This window comes from Amphiura filiformis, chromosome 6 (genome assembly GCF_039555335.1).
Source record: "Amphiura filiformis chromosome 6, Afil_fr2py, whole genome shotgun sequence".
NCBI lineage: Eukaryota > Metazoa > Echinodermata > Ophiuroidea > Amphilepidida > Amphiuridae > Amphiura > Amphiura filiformis.
This window is the reverse complement of record NC_092633.1, coordinates 78,281,369-78,305,476: the sequence shown is the minus strand read 5'-3', so window position 1 is coordinate 78,305,476 and position 24,108 is coordinate 78,281,369. Positions and strand designations below refer to the sequence as shown.

The 24,108-nt window shown below is 35.4% G+C and overlaps 1 protein-coding gene across 1 annotated transcript in view; it reads right to left on the bottom strand.

Annotated features, from left to right (window-relative positions):
• Positions 1-24,108, bottom strand: part of LOC140156079 (uncharacterized) — a 280,738-nt gene that overhangs the window by 21,834 nt on the left and 234,796 nt on the right. The window contains exon 6 of the mRNA XM_072179196.1: positions 9,217-9,484. Within this exon, the coding sequence (XP_072035297.1) occupies positions 9,217-9,484 (268 nt within the window). The remainder of the gene's footprint in view (positions 1-9,216; positions 9,485-24,108) is intronic.

The following is a 24,108-nucleotide window of genomic DNA, read 5'->3' as shown; positions in this document are numbered from 1 at the left end:
ATAAGCCAATCACATTCACATCCCTTGCATTACGCTGCTACAGAATCTTAACACACACCATCTAATTCTAGTTTCAACTTGCTACACAACATTTATAACAATGTTAATTTGTCCATTTACAATTCAAGTCTCTCTTCGCTTTGTTCATCATTTAAGCAAACTTCATTTATCCTGAAAGGTCTCTTAATTTCCTCTGAGAACTATTTTAATTCTGGTATCCACTTCAATACTCGTGCGATTGTTCTCTTTCCAACAGCAATACTATTCTTCTTTCTGTACTTAATACGTTTTTAATTCATAGTTTATGATGTTTCCAATCAAATTAGAGCACACAGCATTTATCATCACTTTACAAGACTTCAATCAAAATTTAATGATGATAAAAAGATGATAATTGGTGACAGACACACACACTGACTGACTGACTGACTGACTGACTGACTGACTGACTGACTGACTGACTGACTGATGGACATGTAACTCGTGATACAATCAGGTCTTTTCCTTTGGATGGTCTAACAATCTAATATCAGTTATCTTTAGTAGATAGCAACATTAAAACCAATTTAATATCAGCTATCATCAGTAGATAGCAACATTAAAACAATCTAATATCAGCTATCTTCAGTAGATAGCAACATTAAAACAATCTTATATCAGCTATCTTTAGTAGATAGCAACATTAAAACAATCTAACATCAGCTATCTTTAGTAGATAGCAACATTAAAACCAATCTAATATCAGCTATCATCAGTAGATAGCAACATTAAAACAATCTAACATCAGCTATCTTTAGTAGATAGCAACATTAAAACCAATCTAATATCAGCTATCATCAGTAGATAGCAACATTAAAACAATCTTATATCAGCTATCTGTAGTAGATAGCAACATTAAAACAATCTAACATCAGCTATCTTTAGTAGATAGCAACATTAAAACCAATCTTATATCAGCTATCATCAGTAGATAGCAACATTAAAACAATCTAATATCACCTATCTTTAGTAGATAGCAACATTAAAACCAATCTTATATCAGCTAACTTTAGTAGATAGCAACATTAAAACAATCTTATATCAGCTATCTTTAGTAGATAGCAACATTAAAACAATCTTATATCAGCTATCTTTAGTAGATAGCAACATTAAAACAATCTTATATCAGCTATCTTTAGTAGATAGCAACATTAAAACAATCTAACATCAGCTATCTTTAGTAGATAGCAACATTAAAACAATCTTATATCAGCTATCTTTAGTAGATAGCAACATTAAAACAATCTTATATCAGCTATCTTTAGTAGATAGCAACATTAAAACAATCTTATATCAGCTATCTTTAGTAGATAGCAACATTAAAACAATCTAACATCAGCTATCTTTAGTAGATAGCAACATTAAAAACAATCTTATATCAGCTATCTTTAGTAGATAGCAACATTAAAACAATCTTATATCAGCTATCTTTAGTAGATAGCAACATTAAAACAATCTTATATCAGCTATCTTTAGTAGATAGCAACATTAAAACAATCTAACATCAGCTATCTTTAGTAGATAGCAACATTAAAACAATCTTATATCAGCTATCTTTAGTAGATAGCAACATTAAAACAATCTAACATCAGCTATCTTTAGTAGATAGCAACATTAAAACAATCTTATATCAGCTATCTTTAGTAGATAGCAACATTAAAACAATCTAACATCAGCTATCTTTAGTAGATAGCAACATTAAAACAATCTTATATCAGCTATCTTTAGTAGATAGCAACATTAAAACAATCTAACATCAGCTATCTTTAGTAGATAGCAACATTAAAACAATCTTATATCAGCTATCTTTAGTAGATAGCAACATTAAAACAATCTAACATCAGCTATCTTTAGTAGATAGCAACATTAAAACAATCTTATATCAGCTATCTTTAGTAGATAGCAACATTAAAACAATCTAACATCAGCTATCTTTAGTAGATAGCAACATTAAAACAATCTTATATCAGCTATCTTTAGTAGATAGCAACATTAAAACAATCTTATATCAGCTATCTTTAGTAGATAGCAACATTAAAACAATCTTATATCAGCTATCTTTAGTAGATAGCAACATTAAAACAATCTAACATCAGCTATCTTTAGTAGATAGCAACATTAAAACAATCTAACATCAGCTATCTTTAGTAGATAGCAACATTAAAACAATCTTATATCAGCTATCTTTAGTAGATAGCAACATTAAAACAATCTAACATCAGCTATCTTTAGTAGATAGCAACATTAAAACAATCTAACATCAGCTATCTTTAGTAGATAGCAACATTAAACAATCTTATATCAGCTATCTTTAGTAGATAGCAACATTAAAACAATCTTATATCAGCTATCTTTAGTAGATAGCAACATTAAAACAATCTAACATCAGTTATCTGTAGTAGATAGCAACATTAAAACAATCTTATATCAGCTATCTGTAGTAGATAGCAACATTAAAACAATCTTATATCAGCTATCTTTAGTAGATAGCAACATTAAAACAATCTAACATCAGCTATCTGTAGTAGATAGCAACATTAAAACAATCTTACATCAGCTATCTGTAGTAGATAGCAACATTAAAACAATCTTATATCAGCTAACTTTAGTAGATACTCTGCAGCGATTACACCATGCAGGAAGTAGAAGATGCTTTGAAACTACTCAAAGCAGGTAAGGCACCTGGACCAGACATTCTTAGTCAGTGGGAGTGGTCTAGTTCGTAGACACATTTCTGATTGGACAATCGCATGATTTTGGGTGCCGTCTATCAGGCCGTAGACGACCCCACGTCATCATGCGTCTTGATAATCCGTAACACGCGTGTAGAGATGCGAGTATGTATCGCGCTGGATGCGTAAACTAGTGCGGAATACGCGAACGCGCTAGCAGTACGCGCAACAGAATACGTAAAGTTGTAAACAAGTTTCGTTCATTTTATAATGAGGGAGTTTTATGACGGTAACTTAGTTTTTGCTTTAAAAAATTGTTTACAGTTATTAAAATAATATTTAACTGACTAAGAATGAGAATAAGCGATAGGAATTTTTATTTTGCCTATCCTCTACCTATGATAGCGACAGGCAGGTCCAATATTTTTATCGTAGTGGATACGGCTGCGCCGCATCCACTACTCAAAATATTGGACCTGCCTGTCGCTCTATCACACGGTAGAGGATAGGCAAAATAAAAATTCCTATCGCTTATTCTCTAAGTATCCACCCAGAATTCCTCCATCATGCTGGCTCTGCTGCAACCAACTGGCTATGCAAGTTCCTGTCATCCTGTATGAAACGATGCAAGATACCAAAGATTTGGCGCAAGGCAACTGTCATCGCACTACCCAAACCTAATAAGCCAAAGGATGACCCTAAGAGCTACCGTCCAATCTCTCTACTCTGCATCCCCTACAAGCTACTGGAGCGCCTGATCCATAGCCGTATCAACCCGATTGTAGACCCACAGCTTCCTCACGAGCAGGCGGTTTCCGTCGGGGCAGATCAACAGTGGACCAGGTCACCCTCCTCACCCAAGACATCGAAGACAGCTTTGAAGGGAACCAGAAGGCTGGTGCTGTATTTGTAGATCTCACAGCAACATACGACACCGTGTGGCACAGAGGCCTGATATGCAAACTCCTCAAGCTCATACCAGACAGACGGATGGTGTCCTTCATCGTGCAGCTAATCTCGAACCGCAACTTCATTCTTAAGACCAGCGACGGCCAAGCTAGCAGACAACGCAGCCTGAGGAACGGTGTGCCACAGGGCTCCGTCCTAGCACCTCTCTTATTCAACATATACATCCATGACCTGCCCAATACCATTGCTAAGAAGTATGGATACGCAGATGACCTGGCAATCCTGAAGACGGGCAACTCTTGGGACACAATTGAGAGAGCGCTCAGCCTAGACATGGACACCCTAGATACCTACCTCTACCAATGGCGGCTCAAGCTGAGTGTTGCTAAGACTGTCTCCTCTGCATTCCATCTCAACAACAGGGAAGCCAACAGAGAACTCAATGTAACCATCAAGTCCAAGCGACTGAACTTCGAGGCTTGCCCCACGCACCTAGGAGTGAAACTGGACAGAGCCCTCACCTACCGGCAGCACTTGGTTAATCTAAGGGACAAGGTCACAGCAAGATGCGCATTGATTCGTCACCTAGCCGGCACCAGCTGGGGAGCAAGCACCAAGACCCTCAGAACATCAACCTTGGCCTTGGTATACGCACCAGCAGAATACTGTGCACCAGTATGGAGCAGGAGCCACCACACCCACCAGGTAGACACAGGTCTAAATGAAGCTATGCGCACTGTGTCAGGATGTCTGCGACCAACTCCAACTGAACAGCTTCCGGTTTTAGCAGGAATCCCTCTGCCGGACATCAGAAGGAAAGCAGCCTCCGTAGCTATAGCACTCCGGTCTGAAGAACCAGGACACCTCCTTCATGACACCCTGTCAAGAGCTAGGAACAGTGAGGGGGAAAGCAGGAGATTGACATCCAGGAAGCCGTTTGCTCAACAAGCAATAGACTTGATGAAGACAACACAGTCAGTCCAAGGACTGGACAGCTAAGGCATGGAAAGACCAATGGCTTCAGTCTTCCTCACCACTCCAGCGTTTTGTCACAGACCCAACAGACACCATCCCAGGCTTCAATCTACCCAGGTCTGCTTGGACAAAATTAAACCGCCTGAGAAGTGGAGTTGGATGCTTCAATGCCAACCTGTTCCAATGGGGCTTAAAGGAAAGCCCAGCATGCGAGTGCGGTAGTGAGGAACAAACAGCCGACCACATCATCTCATCCTGTCATCTCCATAGACCACCGAATGGTATCTCCGGCCTGATTGACGTCGACGAAGCCACCAGGGACTGGTTGATGCATACTGGGCTTTAAATTTAATGAAATTTATTGTTTTGGCTTTTATATCTTGTTTCTTCCTGACATACGCAAGAAGAAGAAGTAGATAGCAACATAAAACAATCTAATTTCAACAACTCTTCCTATACCTTTGTACAGGAGCCAACCGTTAATTAAACTCCAGTAGCGTATACGCGAACGCAAGGTTACGCGTACGCGTTACGCAAGAGCGCGTAAAATTCGTCATGACTGGAACGTATGCGTAAACATGAACTCTCTTATGTTGGTGGTAGCAGCTAAATATTACCACTTTATTCTTAAATTTTATTGCCGATATCAACAGAGAAATACCGCGATCTTCTTGTAAGGTTGAGTGGCAATGACAAATGGACATTCTGAATTAAAGAATCATGTGAATTAGATATATTTAGCTTGTTTCGTTGTTGAAAGAAGCTGCCCTCGCGAAGTAAACCACTCAGACGACGCGGACGCATCGTTGTTAATCGGTGATGAACAATGGTGAAACATGATTGAATCCCTAAATCACCTATCTTTAGTAGATAGCAGCAACATTAAAACAATCTAAATTGTCTATTTTATTTGAAACTCATACTCCTCTGAGGAAGACCTTAGCTAAATCTTCCACAGGGGTTGTGTGGATTTTAAATGGAATAGCCCAATTTGAGAAAGCCATGTTACATATCAGATTTACTCAACCTTTTCCCATAATGGAATAGCCCAATTTGAGAAAGCCATGTTACATATCAGATTTACTCAACCTTTTCCCATCAAGGTTATTATTTTTGCTTCATTCAAAAAAATGGACCTCATATGTGGACATAAGAGCAGAACATGGAATAGCGTAGTCATAGCAATTATTGTTCACCTTAAGAACCACTGGCTATAATTTGTTTAGCTCTAATGAACAATGGGCAGCAATATGAGTACTCAATAAAGCTCTATGATGGTGATTACTTGGGCTGATTAACGTTCACAGTGCCAATGGGAATACAAAGTAAACTCATCACTTGTTCCTTTCACATCCAAATTGCAAATTTGCCTTCTAACTTTTTGTGTCTGGTATCCCCTGGGAGGTTTCTATGCAATGGTACTGACACAGAGGATAATTATGTAGAACACACCATTCAGGGTGTCCTCTGATTTGGTAATAGTTGTGTTCACATTTACGCAAACTTATGCTAACATTGATGAAGATTCAACAAATATTTTCCTTACTCCTACTGTGTGTCCACACCTTGTCTACTCCTAGCACTACGCCAACCAGTTCTACCAAGGATTCACTTCTGGTTGGCGTGACGGTAACTTTGTAAATAAATTTTACCCAGTATTATATAAATTCTCCTTTTGCCCAGTTTTATTTCAATTCTCTTAAGAGAATTTAAATAAAACTATAATTTAACAATAAATGAATTTATTTTATATTAACTTGTTTTCTGTTTAACTTTATACTTTAAACATAGTTCCCAAGTAATTCAGTTATAATTTTTCCTGCATACCTAATCCTACCCCTTTTGATAATTTGCTTATAACTCTTATTCCTTTTCCTAAATCCTAAATGTACCGGGTGTCCCAAAAGTCCCTTAACATTGTGAATTTGCCATAACTTGCGTTGGGTTAATAGTGTTGTTACAAAAATTGCACAGTATGTAGATAATTCTTTTAGAAATGTTATGATACCAAACATGCGTATGTAGTCATGACCCTTTGGCATGAAATTAATGGATATCTACCGTACCGTAAAACCCACTTTTATAAGCGCAAATTAAGTCTCGTCATTTGAGACGTGAACACGATATAACGTGTTATCATTTTAAAATCTGTTTTGTTTAATTTGGCTGTGTTTGTTTGATTGTTTGTTTGTTTGTTTGTTTTCAATGCGTAATCTTCATTTTCAGTTTTATCTGGGTTTTATATGGAAACTGCTTAAGATCTTTTCTGAGGATTCGATGAACAGTTGTACGCGGTACGTTATTCTCCATAGAAAGTCGACGTTCTGATCGCCTTGGGCTTTTCGCCACCGCTCTTCGTATGACATCAATGTTTGTAGCCGATCTTCCTGTTCTTCCACGTCCTAAGTAGATCATGAACAGATCCAGTTAATTGGAATTTCGGCACTAGTTGCTGGATTGTATTTCGGCTGGGTAGTGCATAATTTACATTAAAATGTTCCTTAAACATTGCTTCAGTGAGTTTGTCCGACTTTGTCTCGGTAAAGAACCATACGACCTGAATCCGTTGATCTATAGGAAATTCATCTTCACTGCAACTGTTTTAAAGTAAAGTTTAGTATTGTCAATATATCCTAATTATAATCTAAAACAGCAGTCACGCTCACGCTAAGCCATGTAATCCATAAATGTTCATACCCAAATGTAGCGTGTGCAGTGAGTGAACCAACTCTACTGTTCAGGGAAGCACATTATTCATGTTCTTGAACAACGAGCACATGAGCTTGCTTTTGTGGGTTTGATACACACATATGTACAGTCGCACAGTAAGGTCAATGGGTCATCAATAATGCTGTTTTTGGTATCAGAATAATTCTAAAAGATCAATCTATGTGAATATATTCTCCATTTTGGTATGAAGTAGGAAATATTTGAGATATGGCCAATTCACAATGTTAAGTTACTTTTGGGACACGCTGTACCAGTGTTACACCAATATAGCATTGGTTTAAAACCCCTCCCCATAGGATTTCAAACTCCTTGTGCAATATGTGCATACCTACCACCCACCTGCTCCATATCCTGATTTCCACCTGTACATAATCAACTAATGTACTTTTTAGCATTTAGCTCATTCACTAAGTTTGATATGCAGACGCATACTCCAAATTCTTGCCAAGAAAAAGGATATGTTGCCAGGATTGAAGATGCAAATGTAAAGTCTTGAATGAGGAATTGCCCAGGAGGAATTGTAATACAGTTGGGTTTTAAGTACTTGCATTAATGTGGCGGACATTCTGGTTGGATTCATTCTGCTAATTTCTTATTATGCCTGCAAAAAGAGTACTGGATTTTGAATACCAAGAAAATACAACTGTGCACAGTCAACAAATGATGTTGATGCAATGATTCTCAAAAGCTATTTCAGTAACAGAGGATCATTGAAGATGGTAAATCCCAAATCAAATGAAACAGAGGATCACTGAAGATGGTAAATCCCAAATCAAATGAAACAGAGGATCACTGAAGATGGTAAATCCCAAATCGAATGAAACAGAGGATCACTAAAGATGGTAAATCCCAAATCAAATGAAACAGAGGATCACTGAAGATGGTAAATCCCAAATCAAATGAAACAGAGGATCATTGAAGATGGAAAATCCCAAATCAAATGAAACAGAGGATCACTGAAGATGGTAAATCCCAAATCAAATGAAACAGAGGATCATTGAAGATGGAAAATCCCAAATCAAATGAAACAGAGGATCACTGAAGATGGTAAATCCCAAATCAAATGAAACAGAGGATCATTGAAGATGGAAAATCCCAAATCAAATGAAACAGAGGATCACTGAAGATGGTAAATCCCAAATCAAATGAAACAGAGGATCATTGAAGATGGAAAATCCCAAATCAAATGAAACAGAGGATCACTGAAGATGGTAAATCCCAAATCAAATGAAACAGAGGATCACTGAAGATGGTAAATCCCAAATCAAATGAAACAGAGGATCATTGAAGATGGTAAATCCCAAATCAAATGAAACAGAGGATCATTGAAGATGGAAAATCCCAAATCAAATGAAACAGAGGATCACTGAAGATGGTAAATCCCAAATCAAATGAAACAGAGGATCATTGAAGATGGTAAATCCCAAATCAAATGAAACAGAGGATCACTGAAGATGGTAAATCCCAAATCAAATGAAACAATAAATGAGGTGTTTATAATTTCAATTGCAAGCATCTCTGACATTTCTTTGTGAACTATTCCACTATGACTGGCATGCATTTGTAAAGACTTGCAAAGGAGGACACTTCCACAAAAATACCCAGAAAACCAAGGACAGTTTTCAAAAACGTTATTTAACTGTTTTATGCCCTTTATATAACCCGACATTTAAATGTTTTCTGTCAAATATTTTGTGTTTTTTCTAGGTATAAAACTTGTCTTGTTTGGTCTCAATTGGTTTGTAAGATATCAAAGGAGTCCTGATTTGCTACTTAGCTTTAGGCAGTGGAGCTCCTTGGTAAAATAGGAAGACGTTATAGGTGCACGGTTGTCAAACACAGGGTCCTCGGTTGCAGGTCTTATTTCTACCTGGAATAATCATTCACCTACCTGGTATACAATAGCATTGATATCCATTGTTCATGTCCACACAAACACCACCATTCTGACACGGATCACTGTGGCATTCATTGGTATCAACTTCACATAGGACCCCGGATCGACCCTCGGGGCACACACATTGGTAGCTCTGTCCATCATAGCCTTCTGCAACATCGACACAGGTAGCTCCATTTTGACAGTTGTGACTTAGGCATCCATTGAGTTCTTGACAGTGGTGGCCGGTGTAGGGGTCACAACAATGGCAATTGTATGTGTTCTGTAATTGGTAAAAACAAACAAATAAAAACAAATTTAGTTCCATTTAGAAACTTTGCTACTTTATTCTTTTACTTCAATGCACTTTACTATTTATAACATAACAGCACTTGAAATCTCAAGATGAGGGACCAAATAAAATAGATAAAAGTGTGACATACCACCTGATTATGCTGATAGATACCTGTGAGCATTGAAATGGAGATGAGTGTCTTCATCACCATGGGTAATTAAAATTCCACTTTTGAGAAGCAAATAATGAGAATATTATTCAAGCTTTCTCACTTGCACCAGTTTCAATTATTATTTGCTTCATCTTTAATATAGCCAATACATTGTCATAACCTTCCATATTTCATTATTGCCACCAGCAAGTATCCAACATCACACAAGCTGGGACTGACAGAATAAAATAGACCCAAAAGCTATTGATAATTGATGGAATTGATCATGTCCAATATCATGATATACATGTATTCTTAAGTAAAAACATGCCTAGTATTATTTACTAATATTATTGCTGATATTTGGAAGATTTGAAAAACAAAATACATGTTATCACATGCAAACTGTTAGTGATTCTGTGGAAACAATATAATTAAAACGAATTGCTTTTGGGTACTGACAACCTTGCTGAGAAAATACTCACCACCACGACAAAATCTTAACACAAGGAAAGGTGGGGCTACTCAATTGGAACTAACCCTCTGTTTGCTTGAGGTAAAACATCATGCTCACAACTACATTTCTTGACTAATATGTTCATTAGTCCCATGATTGCATCAATTCTCTAGATGGCGGCTCCTAAATTTGCTCCTGTTTTGCTTTGCAAATAAATATGTTTTGACCCCAAGCAACAACATATTTATTTTTTTCTAAATGATGCATTCATGTCCATAAAATACACATACTAAATGTCATAAACACAGTGATTCTTGGTGTATGAATCCAAGACTTTAAATGTTCAGATTAACATTCATACACCATACTGTACTGTGGAATATTTTCGTTGAGATAATATTTTGTGATTTGATCAATTCTGGACAGTTTAGTAGGTGTTTAATTTGCATTTCCAAATATATTCACAACTGGTACTATGTGTAATAAATACTTTTGCAGGGTTTAAAATTCTTGGCTGGCTGTTCAACCACAAAAAGCACAAATATTAAACCCCCGCAAAAAAATTCTCACTATACAGTACTGGAATATCAAGGCCAAAGCTGTTGAATAAATAAATAAATAAACAATCCATCTCAAATATTTTATCAAGTTCATATAAATAATAAATGAATAAATATCAAATTGACTGACTAACTTAGCTAATTAAGTAACTAACCAACCAACCGCCTAATGAAGCAAGATACTTGATCAAACTGAAAAGAAGATTGATATTCTCTGAATACAGTTTTATTTACGGTCGGGTTCTGCCTACAAAGTGTAAAAATGCCTACGGCAAAGTGAAAAGGTGAGAGAGTTGCAAATTAACAAAGAGCTATGCCAAGCTGAAAGTCAATGTTGTTCCATCGATATAGGGTGACTGATCTTTTTCGTTCAGTGATAACAAAATTCACACTTTTCAGACTACTCTCTCTTTAGTGGGAAGAGTGCAGGAGGGACAAAGAAAAAGAAGAGATTTTTTTAATGAGGTGGTTTATATTCATATAGTGTGCTACTCCAAACCCGCACTCTTTACCACATCTTACCTTACAGAAGAATGCTGATCATATGGCCCAAGACACATCATATTTAAACCATTTAGTATCACTAAGATATGCAGCGCAACAATATATCAGCAGAACTCTAATCAACCTTCTTCTAGAAATAACCATCACAACCAGCTTCATGAGTTCATGTACAGGACTGATATACCAAGACATGTCAACAATGAGCAGGTACCTCATTGTCTAGGGCAATTTCAAGCTGGCTCAATTTTCCAAGAGAGATAACACTTTTACAAATTCTTTACATAAAATAAAACCAAATTGATTTATCTTTGTGAACCAGATCCAACCATAGATTTTCAAAAAAACAAAAAACAAATAGGAAGTAGCAATATTGTTGGCTCACATTTAGGTTTCTTCATTATTTGTGACAAGTAGTGCAACACTAATTATTTCCAAGTCTTTGATGAGCTACCAGAACTGACATTCATTATATACGCTCATTTTGTCCACAATATCTGACATACAGGAACTTCCCAACTCAAATCAAATTTTAATGTGTTGTCAGACAAGTAAGTAAAGTGGCATCTTTAAACTTGTAAATATGTGATGGGGTCATAATAGCCTACAGGTTTGAGGAAAACATACAACCTTTTGATACAAAGAGACAATGTCAGCCTGCAGTGACAGATCATAGATATACCCATAAAAGGAATGTCAGCCTGGAAACACGTTAAAAATTAACAAAATCCATGTCAGTGTTTATGTATCTACATGATATAATGCTATCCACCCTACAGAAGGCATGCTTTTTCTTAAGGTTCTTTTCATATACCACATGACACATTCCAGCATGGCTGACTTCTTAATTTTTAATTGAGCACCTGTTTTGGCCATGCACATTTCTCTTCTAACCAAAATATCAGGGTCTATTATGACAAATGAATGTATCTTGAATAACATTCAGGACAGGATACTTTCTTCTGCTGCATTATTTTGTATTTAGTTCAATGATGTGTACATGTCAAAAGGAGTTTTATTGGGCTATTCCAGTTGAAATCCATACACCCCCTATATGGAAGACATAGCCTTAATCTTCCACACAGGGAGTGTGAATTTCAAATGGGTTTACCTGAATAGGTGATTCCATTTGAAATCTACACCTATGTGGAAGATTAAGGTCATGTCTTCCATAGGGGGTGTATGGATTTCAACTGGAATAGCCCATAGCTTGCTCTGCCATCTATCAGCTTGAGTTGACTCTCAGAATCTTTATTCACAGTAAATGCATTGTGAATGGGAAGCAATGCAGACAGTATGAGATACACTAGCCTTGTTGTGACCTACATTTTCCACTTGTGAACAAAAAAGTAAGCACTGATTCTTTTCTCATTCCTGCCATTTGTAGGGGGTATTGTTACATTAAACATGCTCAATGAGACTAACAAATTGAAAAAGACCCTTCACAGGTCCAAAGGGGACAAAATTACAAAGTCACACAACTTATTTTTAGACATTTAAAAAATATAGGTAACCTTGAACAGATGCACACAAATGTGAGAAAGAATAAAATAAATTTTGAAATATAGTGCTTGAAAAAAAGATGGGCAATGCAAGAGTAGTCCAAATTATTTTGTCCTTGTGTTTTGTGCCACAGGAGAAAGTTAACTCTGGGCCCACATCCTTTCACAGAACAAAATCAACTGTTTTGTATTGTATCAACAAACAGTAGGTTTTATCTTTGTACTCAATGTTCCTTGGCACAGATTCTCAAAGCTGTAAATTGGGTTTGATTCAGTAATCAATTGAACTGTCAGAAGCAATTCCCACCTGCGATGAGATAGAACATCATCAAGGCCAAAGTTTTCAATTGTTTTGATTTACATAATTGAAATGTCAGTGTCTGTCTTATATTAACTGTATTTACATTGACTTTTTCCCTTATAAGGTAGCAAGTGCATCTTAGTAACATTCAATCAACAATAGCACTTGGTGTAAATCTACAAAGAGATAAATGTTGGTGAAAATATCTGGTCGAATGTATTGTACCTAACTGGTCTTATCAAATGAAGATCATGCTTAGGTCAATTATCAAGAATTTCTTTTTTGTTTAGAGCTGGGTTTAGAGTTTAACATGACAGCACTGGGTATTTTATCAAAGAAATTTGGATGTGCTGCAACTGCTTTTTCAAATTTTATTGTTCTATAAGTAGGACTACATGAGAGTGCTGTAAGGAAGTACTTCATTAAATGGGGTACTTAAATACTACTGAACTCAGATGCTTCTGTCCGTTTTACTTAATGGTGCCAGCAAACTTCTTCTTCCATCTTTTATTTACAGCCAGGTTTTGCTAATGGAGTGATGAACCACATGCTTGCTGTTTACATTGTGTATGTATACTGGAGGTTTTGATGGAAATGAAACAAATTGGTTAGCTAAGATCTCACAGGATCTCAAGGTTCAATAGTTCCATTTATACCGTGACCAATGACCATATTTCACTTGAACAATATCTGTAATCTTAACAGCTGCAGGTCTCCGAAGATTTTCTCATATAATATTTCATAGATAGCAAACATAAATGTTATCATAATGCCATCTTCAGTAGGTAGCATATAATTAACATGATCATAATGCTATCTTCAGTAGATAGCAAGTATACATAAACATAATCATGCTACCCTCAGTAGATAGCAAGTATACACAAACATAATCATGCTACCTTCAGTAGATAGCAAGTATACACAAACATAGCAAGTACGGTATACATAAACATGATCATGCTACCTTCAGTAGATAGCAAGTATACACAAACATAATCATGCTATCTTCAGTAGATAGCAAGTAGACACAAACATAATCACGCTATCTTCAGTAGATAGCAAGTATACATAAACATGATCATGCTACCTTCAGTAGATAGTAAGTAGACACAAACATGATCATGTTGTCTCCAGTAGATAACAAGCAGAAACAAACATGATCATAATGTTATCTTCCGTAGATAGGCCTAGCAAGTATACACAACATGATCATGCTACCATCAGTAGATAGCAAGCACACATAAACATGATTATAATGCTATCTCTGTAGACACAAACATGGTCATAATATTGTCTTCAGTAGGTAGCAAGCAGACACAAACATGATCATGCTATCTTCAGTAGATAGCAAGAAGACACAAACATGATCAGCAAGCAGACATAAACATGATCATAATGCTATTTATCTCTTTTGTTGTAAGTCCAAAACTCCTTTGAACTCGTCCATAGAATTGTGCTAGAGTTATGATGGGTTTATATAACAGGTTCACAGATTCAAGATGCATCACAGCTATTAGTATAATCAACCCCAGGTTACATATAGAATTCTGTAGATACATGGGTCATACAAATGTAGCATGGTAACAAAGTGAGAGATATACCCATATCTCATAATGACATTTCTATTTGGCCACTCAGTGGCTTGTAATATTACATGCTTCATGCTAATATTGGTTTTCATGTAGTGCAATTTTCCCCTATAGCAGTGTAATTAACTTTCATATACTGAATGAATATGAAATGAAAAAAAAACCTGTAAAATTAATACTATTCTACTAGCATACAAAGGTATCCTATTGCACTACCTTGTAAAAGCATATTGGAAATGCCAAGGATTAAAAGGCTTTGTATGCTCTCCGTCTCTGTAAAAATAAAATAACACTAATGTAATGTTTGAAAAGATTAAAGAAACAGTTTGGAGACATTCAGGAAATTCTTGTTTGCTCTGGTATTTCATTGAACTCATAGCGCATTTTGAAGATCAAATGATTTTATGTTCTTTCATATTTTATTTTGATAATTAAAACTTGTGGATGTATAATGTAGACTTCTTATGATATTAAATTTATGTAAATGTATGACTTACAAGAACATTTTTATCATGAAGATTTACATAATATGAAAACATTATTAATTGTTACATAGAAATATCAGTGACTTATATAGCTGCATCCAGTGATTAATTTACATATTGTTTTAATTTGCAAGTGTTGTGTAGATTGCTCTTGTGTATTCTTACTCAAGCAACACAGGAGAAATCTTGTTTTCTTGCTCTCTTCCTAACAAACATTATTATTGCAATCACAATATTGCCCACTCCATTATTTCATCCCACAGCGGAAAGAAAATAACATTCCTATATCTATGTATTATTGTAACAAATCAGATATTTGGGGATATTTTGCTGCAATAACATCATCATTTCTACAGTACTGTTATTATTCAATATCAGGCTATTATTGATAGTTGTGGTTCCATAATACAACCAGTGTGCATCTGCATATTGTACTGTGTCGTCTTGTCTCATGTTGAGAATGCTGTCAGTGAGTCAATGTGGTCCATCACCAGCGTATGGATAAACCGTACTTATACCCTGTCTTTATGCCCCGCAGTGGCCTAGCATGGGTCATCCTATTGCATAGGCATAGATCCCGGGGGGATGGGGGGGATTTATCCCTCCCAATATTTTGCCATGGGGGGATGGTCCATACAATCATCCCCCCCAATGTTGACGCCTGATAATGGGTTTCTGACCAAATTAACCTCATATTTGCCCATTTTAGCCCCAAAAGTGCAAATTTTGGCAAGGCGCAAGCATTTAATCTACTTTTACACCATATTTCATCAGTTTAGCTTCAAAATAGCAAAAATTTTTGCGTGCGAAGCGCGCATTTATATCATAAACTAATTCTGTCGCCAAAAGGTGCTGGATTGACTATACTTCAAGATTTTTTTCCAACTTCATCCCCCCAATGTCAAAAAGAAATCTACGCCACTGTCCTATTGGAGGGCACCAACCATGATTGGGGGGCACTGGGCCTTATTGGGGGCACCGACCATGATTGGGGAGCGCTGGGCCTTATTGGGGCACCGACCATGATTGGGGAGCACTGGGCTTGACTGGTGGGGCACAAGCCATTTTCAAAATTTTTCCAGTTTTCAAATCAAATGGGGGTATGTGCCCCCAGTGTCCCTATGATGATATGGCACTAGGTATTAGGTTAGTGCATATTAACAGCAACAGATATTAACATCATATTTCAGTTCATAGCTAGCAAACATGAACAATATCATAAAGCTATCTGCAGTAGAAAGCATGCAGATATAAACTTAATCATTAAGCTAAATTCTGAACAAAACATGTATAGTCTGTATACCTTTCTCGAGTCAGTGATTTAGATATTGTTTATTATTGTCGGGGGGCTATCTCTAAATGTAATGATGAGAAGTATACATTTTCAGAAAATAAATGATGCAAGGAATCCAACTAGCATAACAGATTCCTGCAAAAACTAACAGTTTTTGAGAAAATCTCAAAATTTGATTTTACTTTACTGACTCGAGGAAGGTATAGACATAAACATTATTGTAAATATGCTATCTTCAGTAAACATGCATTTATGCACTTCCTAAGGCCCTAATGATTTATAATGTTTCATTGTTCATGTATGTTTTTGTCATTACTTGTTCATATCCTATTTTTTGTTGGACCATCAGTGCCCAGTTTAGATAAGTGTACTGTATAAATCTTTATTGTAATGTCTTAAATAGCAAAAACACAGGCAGTTGAACAAAATCTTCACATAACTTAAATATAAGTTTTCCATCACACAATTTCAGTTTCACAAATTCTCACTTTACACTTACTGGTTCAGACTGTGGCATAGATCTCGATGGAAAGGGAAGACGTCGTTTACGTGGTCTCGTTTTTTAAATGTTGAGTTGAGTTAATCATAAAGAAATGCTCTCCCCAGTCAAGAAATGATCTCAATTGATGTTTGCATTCAATATGTGCGTGCCAAGCATTCTAAAATAGATTCCCTCAATACAAGGCCAAGCCAGTTACAACAGAACTTAATCAATCCTCAGAAGTCACAATAATTATTTCACCTAATATTGAGTTACATTGATTTCACTAACCTAACTGCACCTAGCTAGCTCAGGTTCTATATATAGGGATCTCTAGTTTATTAAACTTGACTGAATCTTGATGTAAGCTTAATGATTTCATTCCCATGTGAAGTGGTCTTTTTATACAAATAAAGCAGCAGGGTTTTCAATCTTTTTTGTATAATATTAAAGGCAATATAAGTGATCCCCACTAAGTCAATAAAATTTGTTTGTTTAAGAAATGGATTAAAAGCAAATAGGATAAGTCAATAAAATTGTCATTAGGTGTTTTTTCATAGGAACATAATTGGCAAAAAGGAAGGAAATGACTACATCTACTCTTTCAATGATCTTTTAGATTTCTGATTTAGGAAATTGCTTATCTAAAAATGAAAAATGTCAAAATGGTCCATTTATGCGTGACAGAGACCGTCTTTCTTCAACCCATACCCCCCCTCCCCAGAGAGTCTTTCTCCCTGGTTAGATTTTCTGATTTAGGGAATTTGGTATCTAAAAAATGTCAAAACGGTCCACTTATGTGTGACATCTTTCATCCCAGGCTCCTCTTTTGTCTCTCCCCCTCTCTTTCTCCTATTCACAAGTGTTTTCACCCACATTTCCATATTTCTTCCCCCAACCTAAATCCCAGTAAAACAATAGAAAATGACTTGAACCCACATGTTTAAGTTGATAAAGATTCATTTACAGGCTTACCAAGCTAACAGCACCAAATTAATACAATTAGTTCCAAACAGCTGCAAACCTGTGATAACTTTGACACTACAGTCAAGCTATTTTTACAATGAAGAAAGCTTGGATGGGTCTTTATTACACACATAATTAAATTGCTTGGTGTTGAGCATGTAAATAATTTCTTACTTGCTACAACAGTACACAGTGCCTGATTCCTGAGTTGTCTTAGTATACCTGAATAATAAAGCAAGTGTTACTCTCTTAGAGTAGTGAAGTCGCACATCAAAATTACACAACTGATTGCAGGTAGTTTAATTCAGTTCAACTATATAAAATTGAATTCTTTTCACTTGCACACACCAACATTTATTTATTGACCAGAAGCTTGAATCATTGACCAATCAAAAGTTTTTATTTTACACATGGTCTCCCTAAATGTTAAATACAATTGCAAATTTGATGGGTTCCTCAACTAACACTTCTTGACCAATTTATACAATTATGCAATCATCCCAACACAACAAGTAATTCTGTCAAGACATGAAGTGTAATTGACCAATTAATGAAGCTTTTCAATATCTTCTGCTAATCATTTTCTCCAGGCACAAGGCAATGAAATTGACAGTTACAGATGTGAAGCTATTGCCGCAACATTATTTGAGAAACCTAAGATGCACATGACCATGAGTCTGTTCAGATACTTTATCTTCACATGAATGTAAACCATTGGGCCATAAAACAAAGTAAAAACACTAGTCTCTTTCTTTTCTTCAGTAATAATTAACAAACAGCGAAGCACAAATATATTGACTTTCCTAAGTAATAGATATGCATGAAGTTTAGTTAAGTAGCATAAGCACTTCCGGCATTGAAAATAATAAGTGCAGCCAAGCACACTTTGATGCCATTATATTGCATTTATATTCCTTTATTATAGCTCTAAGGCACATAAACAAAATGGTGATTTATGGAAAAGATTGCACAAAAACGATATGCTTCTTGAATATTGATTGTTTAATCTGGAATATTGAAATATAGAATATATGAGAGACAGCGATACAAGAGCCTGTCTAAGTTTACATGTTTCCCTGCCATAAACTGATGATAGAATTGATACGGGTACATCATTGGCTTTGGTAATGTACTAGCACGACATGAATTCAAGGTCAACTGTGATTACTTCAAACTAGGTGTTGAACTTGTCAATGTTTAATTCTTATGCTTAGAATAGAATGTTTATGTCAGCCTCTGTGGTTTGTTAAGAATATGATATATAGTAGTTTGTTGAAAACATAATAATAGTGCAAGTACACATTAACATAAAGCATTTGTCGAACAAAATCTATTTCAATTTTTTCATTTAATAAATATAACAAGATAAAATTAATAACGATTCCTTCAAGTATTTGATGAGAGAGTCATTTTTGATACAATAAGTTACAAGAAATGTATTGGTATATCACTAATAGGCCTAAAGCCATGTCATGATAAATGTGTGCAGAAATGGAAGCTTTGCAATTGCATTTGTACACAAACACAGCTTTTTGGAAAACACTTCTATTTATTATTGTACATATTTGCCTAATTCAATGTGCAGTGCCAATTCAACAGAGAAAATGTGAGTTGTCGCATTCTTCTGTGAGCTTTGATCAAAGTGCAAAATGTGACCAATTTTAACTTCAACAGCGATTATTTTCCATGTACATTTCCTTGGTGAAATGATGATAACTCAATAAATACAGCAAGCAATAATATGCTCATCGTAACAAGCAACATAAACTCAAGAAAAAGTTTACTATCTTTTTATATTTTGGTCTATTTCCGATTTTAGGCATCATTTTGTGCAGATAGGTGTTTGTGAATTTTAACAAGTTAATTTTGATGCCTTATATGGTCAATATCTTAAAAAATAAGGCCAAATCAAAAAAATAAGTTATGGTACTTTTACTACATGCATGTCTGAGAGTACACAGCTGCCTCTTGAACACAGAAATTCACCATATCCCAGAAGTAAATCATTGTAAGGCATGACTCCATGCAACCAAAGAAGTTGAACATTTTTTAAGCTGTATATCGAAATCAATTCCACTGACACATGACTCATTTTGCATAGCAATTCCAATCTGTTTTCTCATTAAAGATACATGAGCATCTATTTTGGAGGAATTTTTAATATAAGCTCCACTTATTAAGTATTAGGTCTTAATAGTTCCTGTTAAAGGTTTAAAAGCAGCTAATCAAAGTAAGAATCTCAACTGTAAATGGAGCATTTTCTCTTTTCATCAGTCCAGGTAAAAGCTTAATAAACTGATAAATCTGTTGTTTTACTTTAAAGGCAATGTCTTCCAACCCACTGATTTCATGTTTTTAGAAATAATCCATGATAATAAGGAAGGATTAAGATACAATTATTGGTATGCTCAATTAAGCACAGTAAAGCTGCACTTTCCTTTTATGCATATAAGCAAGACCCACAATGTCCATTACTATATTGCATATTGAGGATTTAGATATTTAAGAGACCAAACAAGCACTAGGATTTCCTACCTAGCAATCATTCACCTGCCGGCTAATTGTTCTTGCTAACAGTATTATTAATGCCTGCACATGAAATACATTCAGTCTCACCTTACGATTCATGCAATATGATTCTGCAATCTTGAATTTGAATAAAATTGCACCAAATCACTGAGAATTGTGTTATTTTAGTTTATTGTGTAAACTCCTATATCCTATTGTGTCTTCATTTCAGGGTAATAACCTGGGCCAGGCATGTGAAGAGTACCCCTTCCAATCTCTGTTTCATGCACTAGTAATAGGGAGCAGGGAGCACATTTTCTTGTTTTGGCTTCCAATCTCTGTTTCATGCACTAATAGGGAGCACATTTTCTTGTTTTGACTATAACTCTATTAAGAAGTATTTAATTATATTTGTACTTGCTCAAGTAGCAGTATGTGCAAATATTGTTACAAAACTGTATGTGGTTCTTATAACCCTACCAAATATCACAAAAGCACCCCACATGCTCAAAATTTCACATTCATCTGAGCATCTACAAAAATAGTGCCTGAGCAGCATAAACACTCATGACTTACACTACTATCTCCAGTCCTGTCCTCCACACCAGAGGGACTTTCTCTTCCCTTCACCAAAAAGCAGAAAGAGTGTTGGTATACAGCTAAATACCTAAAATGGGATTATAGCCTTCTTTCCAACCAACTGTAAACTTTATGTAAAATGAAAAGCCCCAATATAAAAAATGTGAAACAAAAAAAATGGATTGAGCTATGGACAACTGAAGAGTGTTATTGCTTCTTCAAATTACATTTGTTATTAACTATTTACCAAACTATTGAAATATTTGAAAATCATGAATTAAATTCTGCAAGAAGTAACAAGTTTGACAGTTTCCACTTAATTTTGTATAATAATGAACACATATTTTTATTTAACATTGTGGTTGTTTTAATGAGATTTAAAAAATATGCCACAGGATGTTGAGTATACCCAAGATTAAAAATGTTGACAGTATATTTTTGATCAATTTGAATCAATGCACTTGATCTGATTTACCGGATAAACTGTGAATGTAAAATGCCTTAACCGTAATGTTCCATTGGCTTATAAAGCAAACTTCTGTAATTAGAAAGAAAAAGAGCTGGAAATAATATGACTTCTTCATGAAATATTGATTTGGATTTCCCTGCTAATTGAAAACATCTTTAATTGCAATTTGCTAAATCTTTTCATGCAAGCAGGAGGAGCATACCACAGTCTATAGTCTTGAAATGTTTCATAATGATCAGTCAACCCATGTATAAAATAAGGAAGAACATGGACTGGTGCAATTAATATAAGCTATATTTTGGGTTGATGGAGTTATGTGTAATAAGAATATGTCTAAGGCTGCGATCACATAGAAGTATATTATTCGGGTATATGGTGCACGTTTTGCAGGTGCACGCGTATAGCTTGAATCGAGCAAGGTAATTTCATAGTACCGGGTCACATAAGAGGGCACTAATTCGCTATACGAAATACGCTCATTCGATCAGGCTGAGTTTACTATAGTATACTCTTATGTGAACTCAGCCTGATCGAATGAGCGTATCGTATAGCGAATAGCGAATACCGTATAACGTATACTTCTATGTGATCGCAGCCTTATGAACCAAAACAGATGTTGCTATCTTCAGTAGATAGCAATGCAAACATCACATTCACACAGAACATGTTTGCTTGATGAAATTGATGCAGTGATTATGCAATGTGTGCATGACTGGCTATCTGAATAAGTGAAATGTATCTCAAATCTGTCTGTCATGTATTGGGCTATTCCAAATAAAATCTATACACCCCCTACTGAAGACATGACCTTAATCTCCCACATGGGGGTGTAGTTTTCAAATGAAGTCACCCATTCAGATAACCCCATTTGAAATTCACACTCCCTATGTAGAAAAAAAGGTCAGGTCTTCCATAGAGGGTATATGGATTTCAATGTTATTGGATTAGCCCATTTGTATTGCTTTCCCTGATTTGGGCATTTAAGGGATCTAAAATGAGCGTTTATTGCGTTTCGACAGTATTTTTTGTGGGACATGAGAGCACCTGACGGACCTATCGAATTGCATTCTGAATACGAAGCATGTCTTTCTGATATCAAATAATTTTCATTTTTTGAAAATCTCAATATAATACAAATTTTATGACAAATTATAAAAATTTGATATTTTTCAAATTTTGATATATAACAGTACTGGTAAATTATATAAATCTAATGATATATTCTTAAAGTGTATGTAGCAGGGAGGAAAAGCCGACGGTCAATTGAAAATTTTGACCTTTCATATTGAAGATATGGATTTTTTTCCCAAAAGACCTAATTTTTTTGGTGTTTTGGGAAAAAAAATCCATATCTTCAATACGAGAGGTCAAAATTTTCAATTGATCGTCGGTTTTCATCCCACCTACATACACTTTAAGTATAAATCATCAGATTTATAAAGTTTACTTCAAGTACTGTTAAATATCAAAAATATCAATTTTAATGATTTGCCATAAAATGTGTATTAAATTGCGAATTTCAAAAAATCAAAATTATTTGATATTATTTATTTCAACTTTCTTTATACAGGGTAGCTCCTTCAGTGTAAAAGCACTGCTATTCTTGGAGGCCCTGTGACATACATGTACAGGTGTAATTCACTTAAATACATTTATTACACAAATATTACAAGAAAAATATGCAATACCATATTATAAAGAAATTACAAGAATCATGAAAAATATGAAAATCAATGAACAGTGTGGATTGTGAGAGCTCTTGATTTAAATTCACTTAGGCTCAAGGAAATATAATTAGTGCGAGTGTCAACATCAACAGAACTATTCCACAGATTTGCTGCTCTCGCCTGAAACAATCTCTTACCAGAGTTATTGTTAAATTGAGGAACAACAAGTGAATTGGAGGAAGTACCTCTTGTGACATGATCATGAGTGGATTTGGTAAATGAAAATTTGGAACAAAGATAATCAGGAGCTCTGCCAGTAAGGCATTTAAATAACATAATAAGAATATGATTATTCCACCTTTTATCTAGTTTAAGCCACTTGAGAGAAGACATCATTGAATCAATATTAGTTCTGATATCAGCAGAAAGAATAATTCTGGCAAGGTTGTTCAAGAGAATTTGTAACTTACTTGACAGAGTAAGTGAACAGTTGGACCAAACATGACTGCAATAATCAAAATGTGGCATGACAAGAGAATCAGCAAGTTTTTTGAGAATATAATTTGGAAGATAATATTTCACGCATGACGAATAACACCACAACGTTTAGAGACGTTGGAAGCAATTAAATCTATATGATGTGACCAAGTCATGTGACTATCAAAAATAATTCCAAGATATTTGAAGTTGTCAACTCTCTCAATAGTCTCACCCTCATAAATTAAAGAAATATTTTGGTACTTACTAAGATTTTGAGGAGTACCAAAAAGCATCAATTTAGTTTTGCTGATATTCAAAGTGAGGTGGTTCTTTTTAAACCAGCTGGCAATTTTACACATGTTAAAATTGAGACTGTTTTGAAGACATAAAGGATCTGATGAGCTAACAAGCAATGAAGTATCATCAGCATACATTACTGTTTTACATATAACACTATCAGGCAGATCATTTACAAAAATAATAAATAATAAAGGACCTAATATAGACCCTTGTGGAATTCCAATGTTAATTGGTTTTAAATCTGATAAAGAACTGCCTACTTTTACTGACTGCATTCTACTTACGAGATACGATTTGAACCAGTTGAGTTCATTGTCCCTGA